The 25,394-nt window shown below is 40.4% G+C and overlaps 1 protein-coding gene across 1 annotated transcript in view; it reads right to left on the bottom strand.

Annotated features, from left to right (window-relative positions):
- The window catches only part of DIP2B (disco interacting protein 2 homolog B), a 69,271-nt gene that overhangs the window by 23,281 nt on the left and 20,596 nt on the right, over positions 1-25,394 (bottom strand). The window contains exons 2-10 of the mRNA XM_059832858.1: positions 16,141-16,212; positions 8,944-9,093; positions 7,451-7,576; positions 5,513-5,725; positions 2,986-3,129; positions 2,112-2,231; positions 1,323-1,520; positions 987-1,078; positions 374-484 (exon numbers count right to left, since the gene is read on the bottom strand). Coding sequence (XP_059688841.1) covers positions 374-484; positions 987-1,078; positions 1,323-1,520; positions 2,112-2,231; positions 2,986-3,129; positions 5,513-5,725; positions 7,451-7,576; positions 8,944-9,093; positions 16,141-16,212 — 1,226 coding nt within the window. The remainder of the gene's footprint in view (positions 1-373; positions 485-986; positions 1,079-1,322; positions 1,521-2,111; positions 2,232-2,985; positions 3,130-5,512; positions 5,726-7,450; positions 7,577-8,943; positions 9,094-16,140; positions 16,213-25,394) is intronic.

The raw sequence follows: 25,394 nt of genomic DNA, 5'->3' as shown, positions 1-25,394 counted from the left end.
GCACCTTCAGTCTCCAGCAAAGTTAAAAGACTGGCAGATGCTAGGCATGGCTGGAAATGAGACCCCCTTCACATCGACCAGAGGGCAGATTCACAGTATTATCTGTACTGTATAAATTATTTGCAATAATAGAATGAAGACCACAGCATTTAGGTGAATCGACTCTTTCCAGCTACTCAGCACAGCTCTCCAGTCAATATGTTTTTCCATTTTTAAACAGCTATTCCAGGTTCACAAAGGTCTCGCACACTGCGTTGATACAGAGCTGCTAAGGCAGCAGCTGGATGCTGTGAAACACTTTCAGAGGTTGATGGTCTGACTTGGTTTTCATCCCACATCAGCCTATCACTCCTCTAAGTTCCATCAACGTTACCTTTCTGGTAAGAGGTACCTCTATAGGCACTGGTATGACTTCTGCTAGGAGACAGCCGTAAAATGCCACCATAAACATGACTGGGTCATTGTTGGGATAAACAAGGGCTACCTACAATTCACAAAAATATTTTGTTAGTTGAAATACAGGGAAAAATTGCGAAGTTCAGATCTATAGCAACTAAAAGTCAGAAAACTTTGTTATTTCACATTCTACCACAGCATTTTTCACAGGGCATCTTCAAGCACTTTTTCTTCCACAGAATATCTGGTATGTGCATGGGTTCCTCACGCAGCAACATCAGCATTCCCTGGGTGCCCAGGCACACGAAGATGCACACACAGCCAAAACACAGAGATCTAAAACTCTGTATTTCTCTCAGAGGTGCAATGCTCTTCCTTAGATGTATTTCAAAGTCCAGAGCCAAGAAGTTGCTTACAGAGGAGGCAGCAGAACTGAAAAATCACAAAAGTGTCTTTCCCAAATAGCCTGTCCCTGGGATAAGAGTCTCGCTATTAAAAGAACAAGATTACAGCGTCTGTGGTAAGTTACAGCCCCCCCAAACCCCTCTTTTTGTTTCAGAGGGAGAACCAGACAGTCCCAAACTCATTACCCTATCTCCAGGTTTTAACACGGGTTCATTTTTGGTCCCCAGTTTATTAAGCAGTGTGTAGGCCAGCTTGAGACTTCTGCTCCACAATTTGCCTAGAACACAAAGAAGAGAGACTTGCACAACTCTAAATCAACCCAGCATACAAGAGAATATTTTGATTCTTGACTGCTTTTATGGTCTACAGTCACATCCGCTGTTTCAGTTACACTGCTTTGTCGACAAAGCTCTCACAAACCAGGAAGGTATTTGCAACCACACTAAGACCAACAACTCTGTGTTCTATCCACGACTGCTCTTTCGGAGCAGTGCACCAATGGAAACCAGGCCTCAACTCACCATACGTGAGGGTATAAACTGGTTTTCCTGTGACATCCAGTGCTGTCAGACACGGGCATTTAGCTTGTGTGGTTCCCCAGCGCTGCAGTGCCGCTTCTAAGGCAGGAGGCCAGTTACAAACAACTCCCAGGGGTTCTCCCTTCACAGGTGTCATCTGGCGTCCCTCTGGCTTGGGCTGATTTGGGTCAGGCTGTGGAACTGAAGAAAATTCAATAATGTTTCCAGTTCATCTTTGCCCATTTGTTACCAGACAGTTAAGCTGGAAAGACGCACTGAAAAGAAATGCTCTTCCTCAGTGCCTTCAGGTTTAACAACCCCTATCACATTTCATTTCCTATGAAGCCCTGCACAAAACAAAACGTCATGAACATAGTCTTCTCCTAACATGCTATTAAAAGGTATTCAATACAACAGTGAGGAAGGTAACACAGAATTGGAGAAAAGAAAAACAATCTTACAAAATAAGGTTGTAATGAAATCACCAGTAAAAACAATCCCTTTGGGGAAATTAATTAAGGGGTTTTAAAAATCTATTTAAATATTTTTGTTAATAAGTTTTAGTTATTCTAAGAAGTTTAGCATTGAGGAGGCCACTCAAAGCTCGTCAAGACAGTGAATTACTTCCAACACTGGTTTTCTATCAGACTATTCATGAAGACTACTGCTAGCTGCAAACAGCGAACCAATCAGAGCCAACTTCAAAAACAATGGCATAAATAAATCCAGCACTGTGCATGTCTGTGTACTTATAACACATGATTAATAAAAAACATTATTTGGTACTATTACCTTCCACAATTTCTTCAAAATCATCCACAAAAAATTCTTTCAGGGGTGGCCTTTTAGGTCTTTTCAAGGTGTTAAGCAACTGCTGAATTTTCGTGGAGACTCTACTACTCACCGGAACACCTGGAGGGAAACACTTTGTCTAATAAAAGTGTTCATCATGTCTATTAACATTTACACCTTACCTCCTTCCACCGGAGTATACTTTTCTTGGTGTGCCCACTGATTCAACTACTGGCTTCCATTATCTGTATTAACTCAGCGGTCAGAAAATGCGAGTAATAGAAATTAATTTTTAAAGTGTTTACTCCCTTTCCAAAGCCTGATTTCCATCTCTCTCGGACACACAGCACTTGCTGTAAAACACAGCCCCCAGATCTGCGCCTGGCTGCAGTATCGATCAACTGCAGTGCAAGACTGCCAGCAGAGGGAGGACACAAGACCAGAAGCATTAATGCTACCCCTCCGCACAAAGGTTTATGCCAACCGGCTTAGGGTGAGTATTACCAGCTTCATGGGAGCTTAATTATAGTTAAGGATTACGTTATTTCACTCATCTTACCTTTCTAGGACAAAAGCTTTTACAAACAATTAGCCTACCTATGCATTTGTAATTTTTTTCTTAAAAAGCAGTAGCGAATATCTCTCCCGTGATTTTCTCCAGTTCAGTACATAGTAGGTAATTGCTGCAGCACGGGAATGTGTTAATGCCAATGTCATAACCGCGGCATAGGAACATGTTAGTGCTAATGGCATAACCACTTCAAATTTGTGAAGTGCTTAAACAGGATAAACTTGAGTTAGGAGAATAAATCATGTGACTTAAGTCCTTCCTTAGCACCATTCTAGTTTCTGGGTACTCTGAAAGGTTCCGTACCATCAGCAGTATCCATGAGACTAGACCGATTAGATCCCTTGTGCATGCCTTTCACGATCCCTGAAGGAGGAAGGTCAATCGCTGCTGGGCGTGCGGAGGAAGAGGAGGTAGTTGCTGTGACATCTGGGGGAACTGAGAAATTTTCTAAAAAAAGGGAGAAAGTTGAGATGGCAGTTAACATATACCTTTTATTATCAGATGGAACAAGCAAAGTGTTAGTTACCTGTTACCAACAATCTTAAGAATTTAATGGGCTGAATGTATGGGAGCTCTTATTAATGCTAAACACACTGCTTCCTAAATATTAAGTAGCTCTAGGAGGTGCACATTATCTGTTCTGGAAAACAGAAAACAAAGGCACAAGATGAGTGGCTTTGTCCATGTCAGGAAAGTGGTTCAGCAAAACAGAACTCCTATTCATGGTTTCTAACCTTCAAATCAAGCTCAATCTCTTGACATTCAGTACTGTAAAGGAAATTAAAAAAAAAAAAAAAAAAAGAAAAAACAAGAAGAGTTTGAGATCCACATGAGCTCTGAAATATTCAAAGCCCCAGAACAAAAAAACTACATCACCTATGCGGTAATCTCTCTTGCTAGAATTATACTATTTAACTTTTTTGTCAGTAAGGGCTTTCTAAAACAAAACACGTGGCAGACTACTGACTAAAGCAGATCAGCAAAAAATCATGTTGGGTTTAAATTTTTTCCAGCTCAGTGGCTAAACAGTATGAGCCTGCCCAGCAGTTAAATAATAAACTTAAAATCTAATGAACAGAGTGAGCTGGGTCTTCCTTTTGCTTTAAGTTGCAAGACACTGTTCTGCTTTTCAGATGAGTTTATAAGCTTCAAAACTGCAAATAACTCTGCATACTTCAGTAATTCTCTCATTAACTTTCTCTTAAATAAGCGATTTTTGCTTACATGGGATTTCTTTATACAACACAGTAGGTTCAATCATCTGATAGGGCAAGAATATTCTATTCTAGCTTAATAGAACCAGCAACTGTTGCTTACGAAGGAAAATGCAACAATTTTGAAACTGCATGTTGCCTTGCACAGAGGGAATCTGAAGGAAGTCAGATACTGAATAACTCCCACAGAAATGTTTTTGCAGTTGATTCTCTGTGCCCCTCTAAGGAGAAAAAATAATCCATTTCTGCACACCTTTGGAGATACAGTGGCAAGGAATATTGAGCTTCTAAGATCACTAGGAAGGACCTAGATTTTGTACAACTCCAAATATTTGCAGGACTTTTTATTGCTCTCTCCAAAGAGATGTCTAAGATTGCATATGTGAGAGTTCCTGTTAATTTAAATTAGGTGTTAACACAGGATGAATGTGGCATCTACATGGCAAACACAATTCCAACAAAGATTTAAAACTTCTATTTTGCATAAAATACTAATTATATTAGATAGTAGTTATTCTGTCAGTTAAAAGCTATATTACCTTAATTCATTACAAAAGGTAACATGGCTTTCTGTATGCTCCAATTAAAAACAACCTCTGCTTCAAAGACACGTTAATTATACTGACTACATTTTATGGGTAATTTCCCCAGTTTTCCATTTCAGAAAACAACTTTCATCCCAGCAAATAAAACAAACAAAAATAACAGCAAGAAAAAAAAAAAGTGAAACAGTTAAAAACACCAGCACTTCTACGCACTGCTTGCCCCAAACCAGTTAAGCAAAAGCAGAGAGCACACAAAATACAGACACCTCCTAAGATGCAGTAACATCCTTAACAGCAGATAAAAAAGACAAACATACACAGAGCAAAAACAAACTTTGCAATTTCATACAGAAGCATGAGCAGCAAGGAGCACCTCAGAGCCTCAAAAAACTGAGCCTGGGGTATCCAGATCTGTAGATTTTGCTCCGTCTTCTCAATACCTGGATGCTCTGGTTATTTCTCAGACTAGTCATTAAAGGTCTGTGCTAAATCTTTACTCTGCTATAACCGTTTTTTTGAATGACATGCTCATTTGTTCACATATATGGCTGGTTTTAGGTTGTGGGTTTTTGGTTGTTTTTTTTTTTTTTAATCTAACACAAACAATAAACCGTTAGGGCTTATAGCAAAATGAGAATGTTAAAACACAGCATTTCCCCCACTCAATAGGCAAAGACACCCCTAGGGTATTCATCAGGACACGGATGCCAAATGCTACTTGCATACGGCAGCTTTGTACACACAGTAGCTTCAAATAGCTGTAGACATAAGCAACACAATATACAGAAAGTTAGTTGTGCCTACTGATCCTGCCAGCACTGTCATCACACCCTGGAGTCTCTTCTACTTTGATAAGCTCCTGCTCCCCACTCCCCTTTTTTCAACCAACTCAAGATTCTAAAATTCTTAAGGAAAAAACCATCGTGACGGTGCCACTCCAACAAATCCTAGCAAGTTCCATCAAAACTAACTAAACTCTTGATCCGAATTTCCCTTACGCAATGGACAACTCCAGCTTTATTAAAACAATCTGAACTTGAAGCAATTTTTCTGTTCATACCCATCTCCTACCTATTCGAGTATTGGCAAATACATCAGCTAGTGACCCACTGGTCCCTTTGCCTTCTCCATGGGAAAGCGTAGAAGATGCTGATGAAGATGTGGATGACCCCTGAATAGATCGGTTGATCCAAGACTCAGCATTCTGTAAGCTCTGATGCAATGCAGCAGAAAGAGCAGCTTGGCGCCTTAGCGACCCCTCATCCTCGGATGCGGAAGACGTGTCTGTGTGGAAGCAGAAAAGAAAATCTAGCTGCTTAGGGAAAAGCACATTGCACTGAACATGCTCTCTTTCGAATTCACATATCAATGGCACAGGCTTGTAATACAAAGATCCTTTTTTCACAGGCTGTGTCAAACAAGGTTACGTTGCCCAAAACAGAAGTTAAAGCAGCAGACATGTCCAACATGAACACATTTACCCCCGGTGTTTTGCCCCTGTTTAAAGCACACACAAGATTCACCTCCTCAGACAAGTATCCTTCCCCGGGTTCTCCAAGTTTATTAAATTATCTCTCATTACTTTTCCATTCACGTTCTATAATATCAGATGCTGTATTGCCTAACTTTGGTAATTCTGAAATGGAAAGTGAGGGGTCAGTATCATTGTCAAAACTGAAAATACACAGGAACAAAGCAGAATGCAGGCACTGGGAAACAAATGTGCCAAGGCCACACGCAGAAAATGCTTTTCTCTGGTGTTCTGAATGGGTCCCTTTCAATTGCAGAAAACAAAACAAAAAACCCAGCCCCCAAACAAAAAAACTACAACAAGAACTGCATCCTGTGTTTCCGAGAGAACAGATACCTTGTCTATCCTAAAGCTGTGAACTAATTATTTATTTATCATGAAGAAAGCACTCATTACTTGGTATCTTGAGTTGTACAGTGCTACATATAAACATTCAGTTAGGCTTTGGTGTAAAACGTGTTCTTCAAAGTGATTGCTTGCCTATACTCTAGTTGTAAATCAAACTACTAAATCATGTTCTACCTACTTGCAAAGTAGAATGCAGTCACGAGCTGAAGAAAAAAAAAAAAGACTGATTCCAGACACACTGTAAGTGCTAACCTTTATTTTTGTAGTACCCACAGCTCAGAATGTGCTGTAGTTCTGGACAAGTTAGTACAAAGCTGAGACCCAAGCAGACACCAGGAACATGCATTAGTCCCCAGTAGAAAGGAAAAGAAAAAAGTATGAAGAAAAAAGGAGGTAAAAGACTATGTATGAGTGAAGTGGCCTAGCAGAGCAGTTTCAGAGAGAGATATGAATTCGCAATGAGATACAAATTCATAATCTTCAGATGACTTCGTCAATCCAAATGACTGTGATGCTTCTGCACAATGAGAGACAACATAAAAGTCACTGCCAAAAATTACACATACTCATTTTTAAGCCAGTGCATACAGCTGCTTGAAAACAGAAAGCTTTATTAATATCTGATGCACGTGCACCATAATAGACACCATGTTATCCAAGGTATTTTGCTGCAGCCATTACATGGGAGGGGTTAGGAAGGAAAAGTCCTGAAAGTCAGGGAATCCCACAGGACCCCCTCCAAGGTCCTTGCCTGGAAACGTACATCACTGCAAATCCTTTTCCTGTATGCTGGGTATTAAACCTTAACAAAAATCAAAATGTGAATTATGCAACTGAAATAGGTGTGAGGGAAGCAAAAGAAGAAGCCTCAGTCCAGAAAGCCTGCTCAGCTCTTGCCAATGGATTCTATAACAGCTCCCAGAAGAGGAGTCATTTTCACAGCCCTAACAGCAGCTCCATAAAAACAAGCAGCTGCTCAAATGCAGCAAGAGCGCTACAGGAGTAACAGACTACCTACAAATGTGCTGAAGAGCTTGAATATTTTGACAATTGCAGCCTCTTGATTTGGAAACTGTTAACTAATGTGTACCTTAACATCCACACAGACACGTACACTGCAAGAACCTAACCTGGGGGAGTGCAGGCATCAGCTGGAGACTGAACAAACGTAGACCGTCTTTTCGTTGGCATGGGCAGGGCCATCTTCTGTTCTTTGTGTTTTGCCAGTGCTGCTTGAACTGCTTCTGTGTGGATATCTGCAAAATGGAAGTTCCGATACTCAATTTTGCAACAGTAGAGGAGGAAGAAAAAACACACAAGGCTTACATGCGTGCAACTACTGCCTATATTTATGCAATCTCCTATTTTACAGTACCTTCCCAAACAACTACATTTTGCCATCTCATGAGTAACATTTCCTTTTTTTTTTTAAACAGGGAAACTAACTGAGGTTTCTAAAGTTAGCAAGCTATATAGCAGGGCCAGGATTTTTACTCTGGAATCTTCTGGATTAGTCATTATGTTCTTGTGTCTCCAGCAACGTTTATAGAAATCCCAACCCCACCAGGTTGTTCCCCTCAACCAAAGGTTATCCTAAAATACAGTTGCGTGCAATTTAAAATACACACATAAGCTATCAGTGTATACAGCCCCAGGTGCAACTTCAGTCTATAAACTGACAAATTCTGAGCTAGCTGTCTGATTTAGGAAAAACCTTATATCCAAAAACCTGAATGGATGCAGATTTCATGTAAATCTTGAAAGTTATTAACTGTGGCTGTAAATACATGCTGATTAGTAACCGAGACAGGCTAGGACGTGAGGCTTCCATCCCTCTGCAAACATCCAGAACACTTTAAAGGAAGACATATCAGTGGTGATGAGAAGACAACTTAGTAAGAAACTGCTACGACAAGGGAGAGCTCACTTCTCAGATTAATGTATTTTAATTATGCTTTTCCAAAAACCGGAAAACTAGGCCCTTCTAATGCTTTATGAAATGGTGGTATATGATAGCAGTGTTACCGGAGAAGGTATATTTGATAAACTTTATTTGCCCCTGTTGAGAAGAAAGCTTAAATCTTGTTAATGCAAAGTGAAAAACAAAACCAGGTGGCAACAAAAAAAAAAAAAAAAGGTGCTGCCATCTTCTCCTTTCCTCAAGTGGAGAAGGAAATCAGCAGGGTGCTAGTCAGCCATTTCTGCTGCTCTTTGGAAGTACTTTCAGCACAGATAGAGAAAGCCAGCTCTCATTCTCCAAACTCCTAGAGTGGATGTGCACAGCGATCACCATTTCCAGGAACAAATTATTACCTGTCACTTCACTAAATCTGGTTACCTACAGACATGGTTAAAATAAGCTTTCCGTTCTGTGAACTACTTGCATTGAATAGTTGCATTCAAGCCAGAAAATCAAGGTGGCAAAAAGTTATTTGCTTTTTCTACTTAGCATTCTATTTGATTCAGCAGCTGCAGTCCTACAAGTCTGATGTTTCTTTATACAAAACCACCAGGGTAGGACTTTCCATCAGTGGACAAATAATAAGCTTGATTCCTTGAGAGGACACAGTACATTCTCCCTCATTAACAGGAAGCCCAGGTGAGCCCTTGCCCCTGCCCTTACCAGACCGATAGCGTTCATCTCTGGCTCCCCCTGAGCGAGCTCGGTGAAATTTGGATGAGGATGATGACGATGATGATGAGGCTGAGGCTGGAGTTGCAGAGGGAACGGGCATTTGAGTTCTGGATTCCTTCTGTAATGCTGGATCAACCCCTGGAAAACAGTCCACAATTCTCTGACAGCAGGAAATAAAAGTAGCTTTTTTTGACCATACTTTTCTCTTTTACCATACAATTACAGGATTTCCCCCCTCTTTTTTTGCAGTGAAGTGGATCTAATTAGTATATTAATACATGTGTCCAATTATACCCTAATCAGTTAAGATATACCTGTCCTTTCTTTGACCTTACTCTTAAAGATTTTTTTCCAGCTTTTTTCTTTTTAAGGGACTTGTTAGGCACTTGAAGTAAGACAATTTACAGCAAATCTGAAGCAGGTGACATAATACACAATTTCACATAATTTAAGCAACCTATGAGTGATAAAGGGAGGTGAAGTCACCTTTAAAGAATCCATTACAAAATACAAAACCAAAGGTGGTAGGATTCAGATAAATCTTGATAAATGAAAGAGTAGGTAAGGCAGGCAAGTCCTACGGTTCCACACACTTAATACGGCCATTTGCAACGAACTTCAACGTTTTGTGATTTAATATCTGTATGGTTGCTCCCTGTTTTGCCATGTTTCCAGTGGGAACAGGACTGCACCATACTCTCATTATTGCATTAAGATGGAATAGAATTAGCAGTTTAACTTGTGGTAAAGCGATATATGTAAACTGCTTTTAGAGATCACAGTCGTTTACACCAGTCTCCTTGTAGACACCACTGCTATGGGCACAACGAGTAAAGGGGTTTGACTGATGCAATAAGTCATTATCCCAAATTAAGTTTGAGTCGTGAAGAGCAGCAATATGTTGAGAAGCCGGGTTCGTTGCTCAGGGTTCCACTAACCAGCGCATGTTATTGACAGGAAAACCAATAATATACTGGCGGCAAGAGCCTCTGCTGTTCACATTAATTAGAAAACCAAATAGACCTCCAGTTGTCCAGGTTCTGGCTCCTTTCAGCATGTCAAGAAGTCAGCGGCTTTATCATCCTGGAAAAGTTTGTTTTTCCCATGAATACAGGGAGCTAAATAGATTACCTGATAAGAAATTATAATTTTACATAATTCAGCAAGGGACACTAGGAATCATTACTACTAGAGTTTCAATTCTAAAATTAATTGTGTGTCAGCAGGAACTTTTTAAAAACTGCAGGTCACATAGCTGTAATTACGTCCAGGTTCTCACCTGAAGTCATGCAAAAAGAAGAGCAATTGTGTCATCTAAATATGCGCCGCTTATGAATTCTCACAAACTACCAAAGGATTAGAGAAATGAAGAGGAAACCACAAATCCTGGAGCCCAATTCCAGTTATACCACTTTCTTAGTGTGTGGTTTTAGGTAAACAACTTAAGGCAAGCGCCTCAAGCTCAGGGAACTTACAATACCAGCAAATCACACCTAGCTAGTTGCAGAAATCTTCAACCACCTCCAATACCTAAAGAGCAGAATATTAATTGAATGTTACAGCAAACTAACTACCCACTTAGGCCAGCATTATATGCTTTGGAAAAAATTCAAGAATACTGGGGCACTGCGCTCCTGGAAGAAGTTCTCTCTGAACCCCTAGCATTACTGTTTGGCCTGGGAACCTTTTCAAAACTTTTCACCTCTTACTCAAATTTTCAGTAGTTACGTTTGCAATATCAACATTCAATGGAGGCAAGCTACCGAGCTTATGTATTAATGATTCTTTAAACTATCATGCCAAAAAATCAGAACCTGTATTTCTAGATAAAAAGAACATACCCTGCTAGCCAGAAATTCTCAAACCATGTTAGCAGGACAAACAACTATTCCCCATTTTCACTGGTATTTTTTGGATATCATAACATACAACGCAGAGTTCTGTATTCACTTATCAAAACATAACCATCACCTGTACAAAGATGCCAGCAACACAAAAAGTAGAATGGAAAATGAAAAGAGACTTCTGTGGTTTACGTGCAGGATCTGGTAATCAGAAGACCTGGACTTCGGAGCAAGACATTAAATTCAAAATCTCAGTTTACCCACATCCAAAAGAATCAGTGTTTGTGTCCCCTTCCTGTCATTCTGGAACACATTTCTTTGATAACTAGTTTAACATCTCTGTAGAATATATTTGCCTTCATCAAAAACAAGAGAGTTTTCTTTCGATCCAAAGACAAGACAACTTCATAGACTGAGAAGAAAAGCTTAATGCTTTCTGATCATTCGAGTATTTAAGAATTCAAGTACCCACTAGATGTCAGCAGCAGATTTAACACTATTTTAAATGAGTTATTAAATTAATATTCAGTTCTCTCATGAGTCTTGCAAAAGCATCTCATCTGCTCTGCAGGGCATCACAAGGCAAACATGACACTCCATTTAGAAAAGGATCAAATGTGTCTGTAAGTGACATGACATACCAAGAGCAAGCTCTTTGTTTAAATATTTTGCTATGACATAACAACACGTTACAGTAGCCTAACAAAGCATTCAAGCACAGATGAGGGAAAAAACATATAGCTACAGTAAATCACAAATGGTTATACAACAAAGCAGCGTAAGTGAGCTAAGCCTGGCAGGTGATAGGTGACTTATTTAGCATTCCCTTTAGAATAATCCTGCTATAGCTGCAGTTTCTGCTGGCAAGATCTGAATCTACAGAGACATGAAAACCACATTATTTTAGATTCGCTTTTGAAGGATGCTAGGGATTTTGTAATTGTCCTTAGTTTTCAAGCAGAATTGACTGCTTTGTGATCCCTGTGTTTTGTTGAAGGAAGAGGTTCAACAATTTAGAGATTCAGAGATTTTTTCATATAAAGATTTTTAGATTGAAAAAATCATTATAAGCATCATGTATGATCAACAAGGATAAATGTTTACATTAATAACAAGGACAGCGAGTGCTAGATTCATCTGACAGAAGAAAAGCAGCAGGAAAACCTGTTATTCTGCTGTTTTGCATATAGAATTGAACAGAAGCACTAGTGTTGGACTGGCTATTCCTTATAACAAGATGATTTTTTCAAGCTACGTGCCTGTAAAAATCATGTAAATAACAAACTCAAGCATCTAGGTTTTACAAGTCAGCCTGAACAGCACTTCCAGAACACAGGGGACAGCCTCACTCAGCAGCAGCCATGGCTGCATAAGCTTAGTGTGATTGCTGCTGTCTTCCAGCACTGAGAAGGCTGAGAAGTCACCAGATGGAGGAGATTCAGAGACTCTTGCAGCAGTTACTAGCTAGATGGATCTTAATTCTGCGCTGTACCAGACATGAAGGAAGAATTCAGGTGCTCCATTGAGTCCTGGATATTATTTCAAAGATGGAGAAATGTATTTCCTGGAGTCAAGTGATAAGCTTTATTTGCAATTGTGATACCCCTCAGACTGAATAAGGAAGCAAATAATTCCCCATTTGTGGTAGCTGCAAGTCAGATCTTGTAAATGGGTGAAACTCTCTAAACAACACTAAGCTGGAGCACGTGCGCATGATTTACAGGTTTAGACAAAGCTGTTTTATCACTGGTTACTATTCCACGTTAGCTCCCATTTGAAATAACATGATGCTGAAAGACAGTGAAGGAAAAAGAAAAAAAAAGCAAAACTGTACAGTGGAGTTCTTTCTGCTGGCTTATTGGCAGTCCACAACACACAGGGTGGCAGGAAGGACTCTTCCGAGACAGGAAATAGATGACAGCCCACTCGGGAAGCAAAGAAGCAACGCTTCTTTTCCAAAGTGCCATGATTTCAAAGAAATGAAATAATAAAGTAACAGATTCTATCATGTTCCCACCTTGTGCTATCCATGAATAATATGAAGCAGAAAAAACAACAAAACATACATTAACAGCTAAAATTCACAGATCAATTAAATTAGCTTCAAATGTTATCAATCTCAACAGGTTTACAAGCATATTACTCTTGTCTTCCAACACCTTTGCCTGAGGTACCGGAATACAAAAAACACCGGATCACATTCATCTTACCTTTTCAATAAAAGAGTAAGCACTCCAATGTTCTCTTTGCTTGTTTAAAATTTTGATTTTTTTTTTTTTTTTAATCATCACAAGAATAGAAAACTGAAGCAAGAGCACTCTAGCAGTTACATAAAAAGGTTCTGACAGTGAATCTGGGCTTAATGAATACAATTTCCTTTACACATTAGCACAGAAAACGAATGCATTATCTTAAATAACAAGAAAACGTACTCTGCCAATAGACTATTGCAAGGGCTGCTAATTTTGGCAGAAGGCATTCCTGCGTCTGCATTGTTTGAGCTAAAAAGTTGTAAATGCTTTTCCAGATTTGCAGCAACTAATACAGACAGGAGCTCTTTCCCTAGGCAGAAGTTTGCCTGTAGTCTGCAGCAAAACCAAATTTCAAGAGGTGGTGAGTTACTATACCACCTCTTAGTAACAGGGCAGTTTATCTGTCCATCCAAAATGTGTTTTCCAAAATAGCAAAACATAACATTGTATTGTATTTTTTAAAATAGGCATAAAACTATTCGGTCCTCACAAATGACTCTGAGGGTGACTTGAAAACATCAGTTTTACTCCAACACAAGCAGCATCTCAAAGCTCTGAGACCCCAGTCCGTTTCAAAAGGGAACTTACGGTTTGGCTACAGTTATACACATTCAGAATGACACTAAGGATGAGACGACAGCAGGGCAGCCTTTCTTTATTTTCGCAGGTGGTTAGTCAGTAGTGTAACATGAAATAGGCATGCCTGTCCTCCTCGTTTTGGTTCAGGCAACAGTGAAATCAGCAGCATTACTTAACATGCACAACCTGGGAAGCTGCTCAGAACACTTCTTTCAAAGCCTTTTGTGCAGCAGCCAGCACGTAACAGAGGAGCAACAACACGGGTATCACAGCTCCATCACCTCAGTAAGTTCCATTTAAAAAATGGATGCTGCACCAGGAAAACATGTATCTTTAGGTAATTAACATTGTTGCCTTAACTCTAAAATAATGAGGCAAGCTCCCAGAGGCAATGTGAATGGTGCACAGATTTAGCAATAAGAATCTCCCAAATTACAGTGCTGACATGCCCTGACATGTCATCATACCTACCTTCGTCTCATTTCACATCTATGAAATGGAGACAATACATTAGCTAACATCAGGAAGGTGCTTTCGGAATTGTAATGCACTAAATGCCAGGAGTAAATATTTTTTGTTGTTGTTGTGGACTAAATTAATTTTCTTCCCATTAACAAGGTGACCTGATTCCAAATCCCTCATGCATGACTTCAACAGGATTTTTATAACAGGAGATTCCCAGATATAGGGGCAGCTGGATAGAAGATATATAAAAAGCTGGAGGGCTGAGCCAGAACGGCAGTCAAAATGCTATCTTAATTGGTGACCTCCTATCAGCCTGTGTCTCTTCCTGGACTTTGGCTCGTTCCGCAGCCTTGAAAAGCATGACAATTAAAATAGCAGGGCCACAGACAGTCTTGCCAAACACTTTTTTCCCCCCTCCTAATTAATCAACATTTTCTGAAACAAACCAAACATGCACACAAAGTGACAGGCAGGAGGGGCACAAGATGATGTCATCAGATGAAAAGCATCTTGTAGAGCTCCAGCCCCCACTGGACTCCAGGACAAATGCAAGTCTGCCAAGAAGGCACTTGAACACATGAAAGGAGCCCATGTTTCCTTCTAAGGCTCAAGATCTCCACTGGTATACACGTTGGGCTGCGAGATTGTAAAGCCTGCTTAACAAATACCTACTTATAAAGACCATAAAGAGGGATTAGTCATGTGTACTACTTTTTGGTTTCTTTTAATAACAGAAACAGATTTGATACAAAGGTAGCAATCGAGTCTTCAGAGATTCCTATCACACCCTGGTTCAGGGAGGCAGTACTCAGAGCTGTTTGTAACAAAATCTCAAATTTGAAGGCTAAAACCCCATTTTTGCTTGCCTTGCTCCCTTCAGTACCCTAGCTCAGACAGAATGTGCTATTCTTTTGTGTACAGAGCACCCACTATGGCATTAAGTCTTGGACAAGAGAACGGGCACCAGCTTTTGTTGAACACGCAAGCAAAACAAAGTTGAGAAACAACTGGGATGGAGGAGAACAGGAACGCAACCATCAAGTGTTTTGGAGTGGCAGAGTCTAGAAGCTACCACATGACAGTGGCAGAGTCCTTTTATGTTCCTCAAGCAACTGCCTGAAGTGAATGGCTGTCATTTCAGCAGAAAAAACCCTATATCATCTTTCCCCAACGGATGCAGTGCTGATGGTCAATAAATGCACTTTTAGCCTTCACTCCTTTTTTTTGGCAGTAGTTCAGTCTCAGTAAATTACAGTAAGTCCAGTCATGACTGCCTGTCATACCCATTCACTCCCCAAACTGCTAAGAGACAGACACATTAGTTTTTAATGGTTAAGCATCTCAGCATATCAGTACTGCAATTATTTTGGGTATGCATCCCCACAGTAATTATTAGGCATACTTTCAGCCATGTCCTTCAGTTTACAATTATATACAATTATCCTACGTACAATCTGCTCTACTGCTAAGGATCTTTGAACCAAAAGAAACAGATGTAAACAAAGTACATGAATTCAGCTACTGTGGTAAAATAAACCAACAAGTTATGAAAATTCTAATGTTTTTCCAACAAGGAATTAAGATGGCTGAAAGAAGGACACAGTACAGACCAACTCTGCAGTTAAGCCATTTTTAAGAAGGTTTCAAGAATGATTCTTGAGGACCTCACACTTCACGATTGATTCAAAGCCCTTGAGTTCTCAGCTGACAAGGGAGCAGGACGTGATGTACGTATGTGGGGGATAAAGACAGGGCATACAAAGTGCTGAAATACACAGCACTCTACAGAGACCCACCAAACTGCTCTGGAACTACCAGGAATCCCTGGAGTTCAATGTGAACAAGCAGACTAGAGGCAAAATACTGCCCATGACTTCATGGCATCCATGCAGCCTCCACAGTGTAATTATTAGCTAGCTAAGGAAACACATACGAAACAGAAGTTAGCAAATGAAATCTCAGTGCTCCACTCCACAGCCATTCCGCAAATCCCTTTAATGTCAAGGCTATGCAAAATTCTTATGCCAGCTGAAACAAGTACCTACCTTGGGTTTGTGGAACATACGGAGCCAGAAGCTTTGCTCTCTTCTTCTCATACCCCTTTTGTGTGATGTCCCCTAAAACCAAGGAAAAAGAAACTCATTTAACCATGTCCTCATTTTTCAGTTTGAGGTCTGTTTGCTTTTCTTTTCAGTGACATGAAGCTTTAACCTGAACACAGCAATGCATATGCTGAAGAAAATGTGAAACCAAGTAAATGCGAGTACATTATGATTTCAAAGCCTCCATATTACAGAACTTCTGCAGTTTCCCCTGGGATCAGAGATATACACTGTATGCTATTTAAATGCAATAATTTGAATCAGAACAGCTATCTACATGGAATATCAAAGCAATGAAAACCTAAAAAGGGAAACTCGGAGTGCATGAAAATATTCTGTAACCACAAAGCCAACTTAGGCTAACAAAATGGAATAATTCCCAAACAACAGGGCAAAGGGAGAGTGCAAATTCAGAGCCTCGTCTTAAACTACTCAAATTGAGCACAGCTTTCAGCAAATAAAGTGAGCCCACCGCAGGAGCTGTTTAGGACACCTCCGAAAACTGAGGCAAGGATGAACAGAATCAACTTCTAGCCTACTACCCAGCAAGCACACCCTAAGATCCAGAAAATCAGACTTTTAATCACATCTATTTGATATTCAGTGAAAGCAAGCTAGGGAGTTGTGTTTCTTTTAACCTGGTAGTAGCTGTAATTCCACTGTTTGCCTACTGGTAGAAGCACGCAGAAGATAGATGCTTGAGCTCCACAGAAGCAAAAACTCCGGAAGAGAGTAAGTATTAGTAAACTTTTCCCTTTTTAACAAAACTAATCTGTCTGATCCTGGAGATGTACCATCTGGCTGCTGTCTTTTGTTTTAATTTCTCACATTACATCAGAACCACAAGAAAGACTGAAACCTTGAAGGGATTAAAACAAAAAGCCCTGCAGCATTTCAAGCCTTTTTGTAGCCTGACCTGCACTTGTAACCTCTTATCTCTTGAGCCAAAAGATTGGAAGTGATCAAACACATAGCAATAAGAAAACAGAATTATTTGGTATTACTTCTCAAGCTAAAATTAAGCTCACATTTGTATTACAACACAAAACTAGTGATTGCAAATGGCATGTTTTGTTTGCCGTGAGGCTGATTATTGCAAGGCAACAGAGCATTAGACACTGAGCACCACAAGCCACTGTATTTGTTGCCTTACAGCATCCTTCTGCCAGACACTTCCAGCCTGATCTGGAGGCCCACATCAGAAAAGGTGATTAAAGGGTTTAGGCTCTAAGCCTCCCAACACAACCAGCGTTTCTGCTAAAACACTCCAGCTAACAGGCCATTTTGGCTATAGAGGTGATTTTGCAGTGCTGAAATGCTTGGAAAGGGAACGGACTTCACTCCTTTGTGCTGGACAGCCTAACGTCAGTGTCACTTGAAACGCCTAGACTAAGAGTTTCCAAGCTGAAACGGGAACTTACACTGCATAGCAGAGGGTGTACATTTGCACACAAAATTTTATCTCACTCCTCTAACACTATGTTTGAGTCAGGCCCCAACAAGTCCAAACAAATCCCGCAGCTGAAAATTAGAATGTCCATGAAGCACTGAAATGCCAACCAAAGCATTAATTTTAATGCTTGATTGCAATACATAGCTCAGTTAAATTAATCCGGCTCACAAGAAAGGTATGCTGCCAGTGTAAGAAAAGTACACCTTCAAAGAAGAGCTATACAAAGACTACATGCCAAAAGGATAACATTTTGATCGACTGCATGAGCTACAAAATCCACCAGCTTTTCTGAGATTTGCCTCTCCATTTTAAGAGGCAGATTTAATTCCCCACACTTGTTCATTTGGATAGCAAATAGACCAGGGTGACTGCCACTTCAGGAAAAACAAACCTGCACAGAAAGGGGGAGGGATTTTTCCTTATAAGCCAAACCCACAGATTTGTTTGTAGCTTGTTATTTTGTGATTAATTTCTCCACAAGATTTAATTGGACTCTTGACATTGGTGGCTACACACTATATATAATGAAACATTTGCCACAGAAAATTGTTGGAATTACTAAGGATCACCAGTACGTTACGAGCAAATACCAGCACTCTCAATTTAAGTACTACTAGCATCACATTCTGTCCTACGTACTGGGAAGCAAATAGTTCTCTCTAATCACTTGCTCCACACTAATATCCTACCAATAAAACAAACCTATCCTCACAGGAATGCAAGGCTTCACAGGTTTGCATTTGGAAATTTGAAGTTGAGGTGAGGTACTACTGAAAAACAAGGCGGTAACTCAGGCCAAAACACTATTTGCAACCTTAACTGCCACGTGACGCACATAATTTACATTATTGCTTGAAAAATGGATTGTCTGAGCATAAGCTAATAAAAAATAAAAAGCCTAACGCTACTTGGCAAGAGCTGGAAAGTTCCAACTAGCAAAATTCAAGCAACAGGAATAAGGGTGATAAATTCCTGGGACTTCCCTGCAGCACTCTGTCTTCCCACTGCTGAATTTCCAAGTAGAGTTTGTTAATAAAAACAACAACAACAAGAAAACCAAAAACAAAACAACCCCCCCACCACCACCATTATTTTGACAAACAAACCATTATTTTGACAAACAAGTTGACAGTCACAAGCACCTGCCTACAGGATTAGAAAGCATAATGCTTAAATTTTTAGACTAGCCCTACTGAAGTGGAACTAGGCAGGAGGGACTGAAAAGGTTAGACGAAACAGATTAGAGTTCTTTGCTTAAGGATAGCCATCCACACAGGTTAGAAATGGAATACATTTATCTGAAATAAAGCTCCAGCAAGACACAGGGACTAAGGCTCTCAGAAAAAAAGCTTGTCTGTAGGCACGGGTGACAGATGTAAAATCATCTCAATAAAATTATGATCCGATTACTACAACCACAATAGTCATGCCCAAATTGACATCTCAAGTCTTGGGAGCGAGTGCCCCTTTAATACATTGCATGAGTGGAACGAATTTATTGTATGACCAGAGAGAAGAGGCTTTATACAAAGTCCAAATGTGGTATCAATCCCCTGAGACAGAAACCACAGATTCACTAAGAGAGAAATTTTCTTCCACCCTATTCCTTTTCTGCTGATTTACAGGAAATGGAAATGGCTAGATCCAAACATAAACGTGGACTTCCTCACCGAATATCATAAATTACCGCAACAGGAAGAGAACCAAGACAATAGGACTGCAATCTCAAGAACCATTCACTCCTACTACATAAACCTGGTAAATCATCAACCCCCGCTTCCATAAATTAAATGCTTTGTGACATTTGGTGTGCTAAATTCTTCCAGATAGCTGAAAAAACAACCCAAGAACCACAACCCCTTCTCTACACAGATGCAAGACACAGCACTACAAAGAAAGCATTAGCAAAGCAAATGAGAGCTGACAATTTAGCTTTAAAATGGTGCTAGTGTTTGTTCATTCCTAGGAAAGAAATTACAAACAAAAACACTTACTGCTGAGACATTCTTTTGGCCCTCTCCCAGCTACAACTGTTTCTGTTCAGTTGTAGTCTATATTTATCTATATCCTAAGCTAGTCATGGTTGTGCCTTCACATGCTGAGGGAGGCCCTGCTAAGGAAATGGGATTCTTGTCAAAAGAAAGAAAAGCTTCAGTTTCAGTCAAGACCCTTTCGCCATAACCAACTGTAGGATTCTTGTACGTCGCAATCTTCCCTAGTGTCTCAAAATGCCATGTCAGGAATCTTCAGGTTTTTGTTGGGTTTTTTGTTTTGTTTGGGTTTGTTTTTTTTTTAAAAGGACACATGAGAGTGAGTTAAGCTGCTGATTGCTGATGCAGCGGAGGAACAGGCTCTCCTTCCTTCCTGACACCTCTGCTGCAGTGACAGCAACCATCAGCTCAGGTGCAGTGGTGTCTTCAACTTCCACAGGTAACCAGTACATTAGAACAGACTGAAGCATAAATATAGCCCACTGCCACCACAATCCAGTCCACCAGCTCCACACACACACATTTTCCTCACTATGCTACCCAAACTCACAGGTTTTCCATCCCAACCAACGCAAAGCTCCGCTACCACCCGCACTACTCACAAAGGTTAACTCATCCCAACACATGAGAAATTTTCTCCTGCAGAGCCACCAGCTCAGTCTTCCTGCTCATTTGCAGAGCATTTGATGGACCAGCCCCAGCCAGCTTCACAGAACAGGTTCTCTGGCAGGAGGCCGGCACTGGTATTGCATTGCTTCAGTAATTCCTCATGTTGCTATATATCACAATACTGTTCCCCTCTTTCAACCCTCTCCCCCCCCTTTAATCTTTTCTCTCTTCTGACAGTTTTAAAAGAAGAATTGAAAGAAATCCTACTTTTCAAGACACAGAAGGTCTTGCAAATACACAAGAGATGCCTTTGTGTGGATTCAGAGGAAATAACTCTAGATTTATGGTTTGCAGAAACAAGACAAGTTCAATGAAGGAGCAACGATTTTTCCTCACTTGGAATGCCTGGACAATAATCCTGACTGCAGACACCTCCGTGATGAAATCCAAGAGGCCCTGCTTGTTTGTGATTAAACAAGTGTACATTTGACAGAATTCCCTAGAAAAATGCAAAAAATGGATTCCAAGATTCCTTTTTCATATGATTCTCCTAATTTCTTGAGAGGAAATTAGAATTGATCCTCATCACGCAAATCCAGTCTGGATGTTCTGACCATTGAGAGTGCAAGAGAAAAGATGAACTCAGCAACGACGGAGAACAGAGGGGTATGGGCTTACACAGCGCAAAGGAAGTCCAGTGAACTACAACTGATCAGCCTGGATGTTACACCTATATTCAAATCATGCAATAGAGAAGCCTGAAACTTCAGGAGTCTCACCACCCTGTGACGCCAGGCTGCTTTTTAGCAATTAGAGTTGATGATCTATTCTAAACAGTGGTGCTCAATCAGTGCAAGGTGGTAACACCAGCTAATCCTGCTACGCTCAGACAATACTCCTCTTTCAACATCTCTGCTCCCCTTCCCCCCATGGAATGAGAACACTGAATCATTTACTGTCTAACAAAACCATAATTACTACAGTGGAGAAATTAAGGAAAATGATCACGTAGTGCACAGCATCTCCCCAACAAAGCCTCCAAACACTTGACTGTATCAAGCAAAAGATTCAAATTTGAAAGCAGTTTGTATGCATTTTTAAAAAATGTTTGTATGCTTTTAAAAACAATATGTCGATGTTTCTAGCAGTTTATGCTAACAGAGAATCATGGAAATGCTTCTGGTACATCCATTAGCCCCAAAACACAGTAGCTACTCTCTTTATTTACCAGCAAATACTGTGACAAGATTGTAACAAAAGTAAGGAAATAAATTCTATTATCACCACTGCATCTGCTGTTCAGGTCTCACCCCTATAAATGACCTTGATGACTTTGCCTTTCTTGCCTACTCCCCTGCTTGATCTCTAGGCACACATGACAGGCAACGCCTCCCTGTACTTTTATCATCTCGAGCTTACTCTGAAGGAATACAATATAAAGCCTGGTTTTGCAGAGCTTGATTTTGGATTTCCTGTCCTTGACCAGAAGCAGACACCGAACTGGAGATACTGAAATCCGCAAGTGTAGCTGAAAGTCCAAAATGTTCTTTTGTTGCATGCCACTTCCAGATAAGGTCTTTCAAGTACGTTTGGAAGCATTAGGTGGCATGTTTGAGAAATCCAAAATGAGGAAGGTATGCACTTCAGCACTTAAGACTGTCTCAGTTATGGCCTAGGCAGAAAATAGGTATCACACCAATCAGTTCAGCACTTCAGTAAGAAATGTTGCCACTCACTTGTTTATTTTCTAGTTAGATACTGTCTTTCTTCCATTTTCTGGAGGACTGGCAACTTCTAGACACCCCCAGCCCCGATGGTTTTACTGAGGCTTAAAGCTAGGACGTCCTCAATCCCAGGCTTCAGCAACCCAAACGACAACATTTAAACCTTTTTTCTACAGCTGTGCGTTCAAACAGACTATACCTGCTAAATGGTCTTGCACTCCTAACACTCTTGGCTATAACTTCAGCACAAGAACTATGTTTGAAACAAGTTTAGACAATTGCCTCTTTCTGTTTGAGGCCAAATGATGATGCAGCTTCAAAGATTCCCTCCTCCTTCCTTCTGGTGAAGCTGTATATCAGGTTTCCTCCTTGAAGACAATACCAAGGTCTGCAAACTATAGTCTTCCAGAAAAAAGTCACCTATTTCTTGAAAGAAATAAAGCCTTACTCACTCCATATGTCACCCTCCCAACCAACAGTAAGAAAAACAAACGGAACAGGTTTGTGCTTTGCAGTTTCCCTTTAACAGCACCATTCTGTGCCCATTAAGAACATGAACAGGCTACTGAAAAAAACAGCAAGTCTTACAAAGCTGTGTTTGTTAAGCACAAGCATTATACTGCTACAGTTTCAGTACTAAAAGTTTCACAGACAGATCAGCTCCAGATTAATTTATATACACAGTACAAGTCTACTTGGCTCCAGCACTGTGGGGACTCTGTTCCACAGTTTCAAAAATCTTTTCTAAAGGCTTATGAATGTTGCCTTACCAAACTAAAACTATTTTAATCTCAACATTTATTATTTCCAAAGAATGCAATTCAAGATTAGGTTTTTGTGGCATGGTCTACCCTGCGTACGTGGTCGTTGCCAAACTGCCACACTGCAGAGGTCTGGCTGTGTCATGTAAGGTCACAAGGTGCACTTTACCACAAGTCACTTCCTGTGTGCCTTAAGCCTTTTAAAATTTTTTGTTGTTTTACTTTTAAACAATAAATCCAGCTACTGAAACTATGCTGAAGAATCTCTTTATCTTACAACAGCATTTCAGAGGTCCAGATGATCCACTGTCCTCGGCTCACCCGTCTGGGCCCATGTATTACGAGTAGTAATCTTAGATGCCATATGTGATGCATCACCAAACTGGGTGAACTAAGGACAGAGTTCAGTTTTCTTTGTGTGCGTGGGCAGGGGGTGACCGATGAAAAGGAGGTGTCACAAGATCAACTTCAGCTGAAGGTCCTCCCTTCCCCACGAAAACAACAAAAAAAGACATATACGGTAACTTATCATTACCATTTCTGCTGGAAATGGCACTACCCAGGGTCAGCAAGATGAGTTCTCAAAGGTTTTGCAAGACTGGGACACTGAAAAATGCCTGGAAGCTTACCACAGTAAATAAAAGAGCCTTTTGTAGATGTACTACACTTTTGTTGATTCTTCTCCTTGCAGCAGACATGAGAACATTCTCACACGTGACTGCGTGCATAGTTTACACAGCACTAACATGACCCTGGCATTCTCTGCAGTTAGCTTCTTCAACAGACTTCCCCAGGTACGTTGCTCAGATGACCGTGAAGCCAAACTGCAAGCCATACCTCTAGTTCAGTTGTATGTAAGAACCGAAAGGCCAGCGACACTTTGCCTTTCAGATCCTCACCTGTGCCAGAAGGATGCACAACGCACTTGTGCAGCAGCAACTCAAATCACGCTATCGATGCATGGGTAACATCTACCTTTACAAAAGGTAAAATGTTTTTAAAAAGGTTCCAAAAACTCTTGAAGATAGTCCCTTAAAACCTTTAAGTACATCACTAAATTCTGTTAACCCTGATAACCCTAGCAAATACAGGCTCTGCTCACTGCCTTTAACAAACATCTGCAAAATACAATCACTGAAGTCAACAAGAAATCACGTTGCGAAGTGCAGCCATATAAATTTTACATGTTACCCATAAAACCAGCACATGCACATAAATAGCTTAATCCCATATACAAATAATCAAATAATAAATCTTGCATGTAACCCCATCTGGGGGGGTGAAGTATCTTTTAAATAGCTACAACTTGTCATGGGGAAAAAATGCATTTTCCCTTCTGAATGCTATAAAGGGCACAAACCCAAAGCTTTGTCACAAATAGGATTTTACAAAATCTATTCAAGAAAAACGTTTTCATCTATTTTTAATAAGCAGTCAATGAGAAGAATGTGAATTTAGACGTAGGAGCGCTTAACAGTGTTTATAATACCAGTCCTGCATCAGAACAATACATTTAGATGAAAGAAACAGAAAGCGTCATATACACGTATGGAAGAAGCAGCTATACTCACAGTCTGAGCCGAGTAAAGCAAGACAACTCACAATGTGTTTAAAAAACCCAGATGAAGCGATTCTGCCCTGAATAATACTCTTTTCTGACTAACCTCCTGGTCACAGACACTAGCAGAAATTCACCTTTATTTAATCCTCAGCACAAACGCACAGACCTAGCCCTCTACCACTAGACTGAAAACAAAAGTTTCCCAGGAAATGACTAAACTTTATGCAAGAGTAACAACCCTGTGATTCAGCACTTATTCAGTAGGTAGGTACACCATTGTCCTGCTTAAGGTAGAAACTGAATTATCAGAACAGTGAGTGCTGATAACCTTCTCCTGGCAGTTGTCTGTCCAGCCCAACTACAAAAGATTACACGCACATAAACCCTTTGCCTATTCTAAAGAGTACGCACTTTCTCCACAAGATAGACCAGCGCAGACAGATGATTTTCCAAATTAAGCCTGGTTTTAGCCCAGGAATAAAAATAAAACCAAAGCCATGCAGGCACCCAAAGAGAACTCTATATCCTGCTGCAAAATACTTAAGACTTGCGTAGATATCCGCCCACAATCAGAAAGCTAAATGATATCTTCCCTTGGGTTTACCACAGCCTGCAGTAAACAGCATTCAGTGAGGGTCTGGGGCTCTGACAAACGTGGTGATGGATTAAAGTCAGATGTACGAAGCTTTTACCCCACCCACAGCCACCAGCGGCACCATAGTTTCCAGTCCGAAGTATTCAATGAAACCAAACAGTCCCTGGCATTTATTCTGCACCTCGGTTCCAGGGCCCTCACCAGGGCTGTTTTCCTCTCAGCTCCCTCGCACAAAAACCTGATCAGATTTTTGCAGCCCTTTGTTCAGCAGCTAACGTGGCCACACAAAGCCATCAGAATATTACTACAGTGGATCTGCCTGGGATAAGATTAAAATAGAAGTTACTATGGGTTTTAATCCTGTGTGCAATTCCTATTGCCTACCCTTTCATGGCTCTTGAATGCCAATATTTAATAATTCTCTTCAAACAGGCTTCAATTTTTCTAATGTAAGCCAACTGCCACGGGTACTACTTGCTGGTAACTCTCCTCCAAATCTGATG

Source organism: Gavia stellata, chromosome 36 (assembly GCF_030936135.1).
Source record: "Gavia stellata isolate bGavSte3 chromosome 36, bGavSte3.hap2, whole genome shotgun sequence".
NCBI classification, from domain to species: domain Eukaryota; kingdom Metazoa; phylum Chordata; class Aves; order Gaviiformes; family Gaviidae; genus Gavia; species Gavia stellata.
The sequence above is the reverse complement of the archived record's forward strand: the minus strand, read 5'-3'. Positions and strand labels throughout refer to the sequence as shown.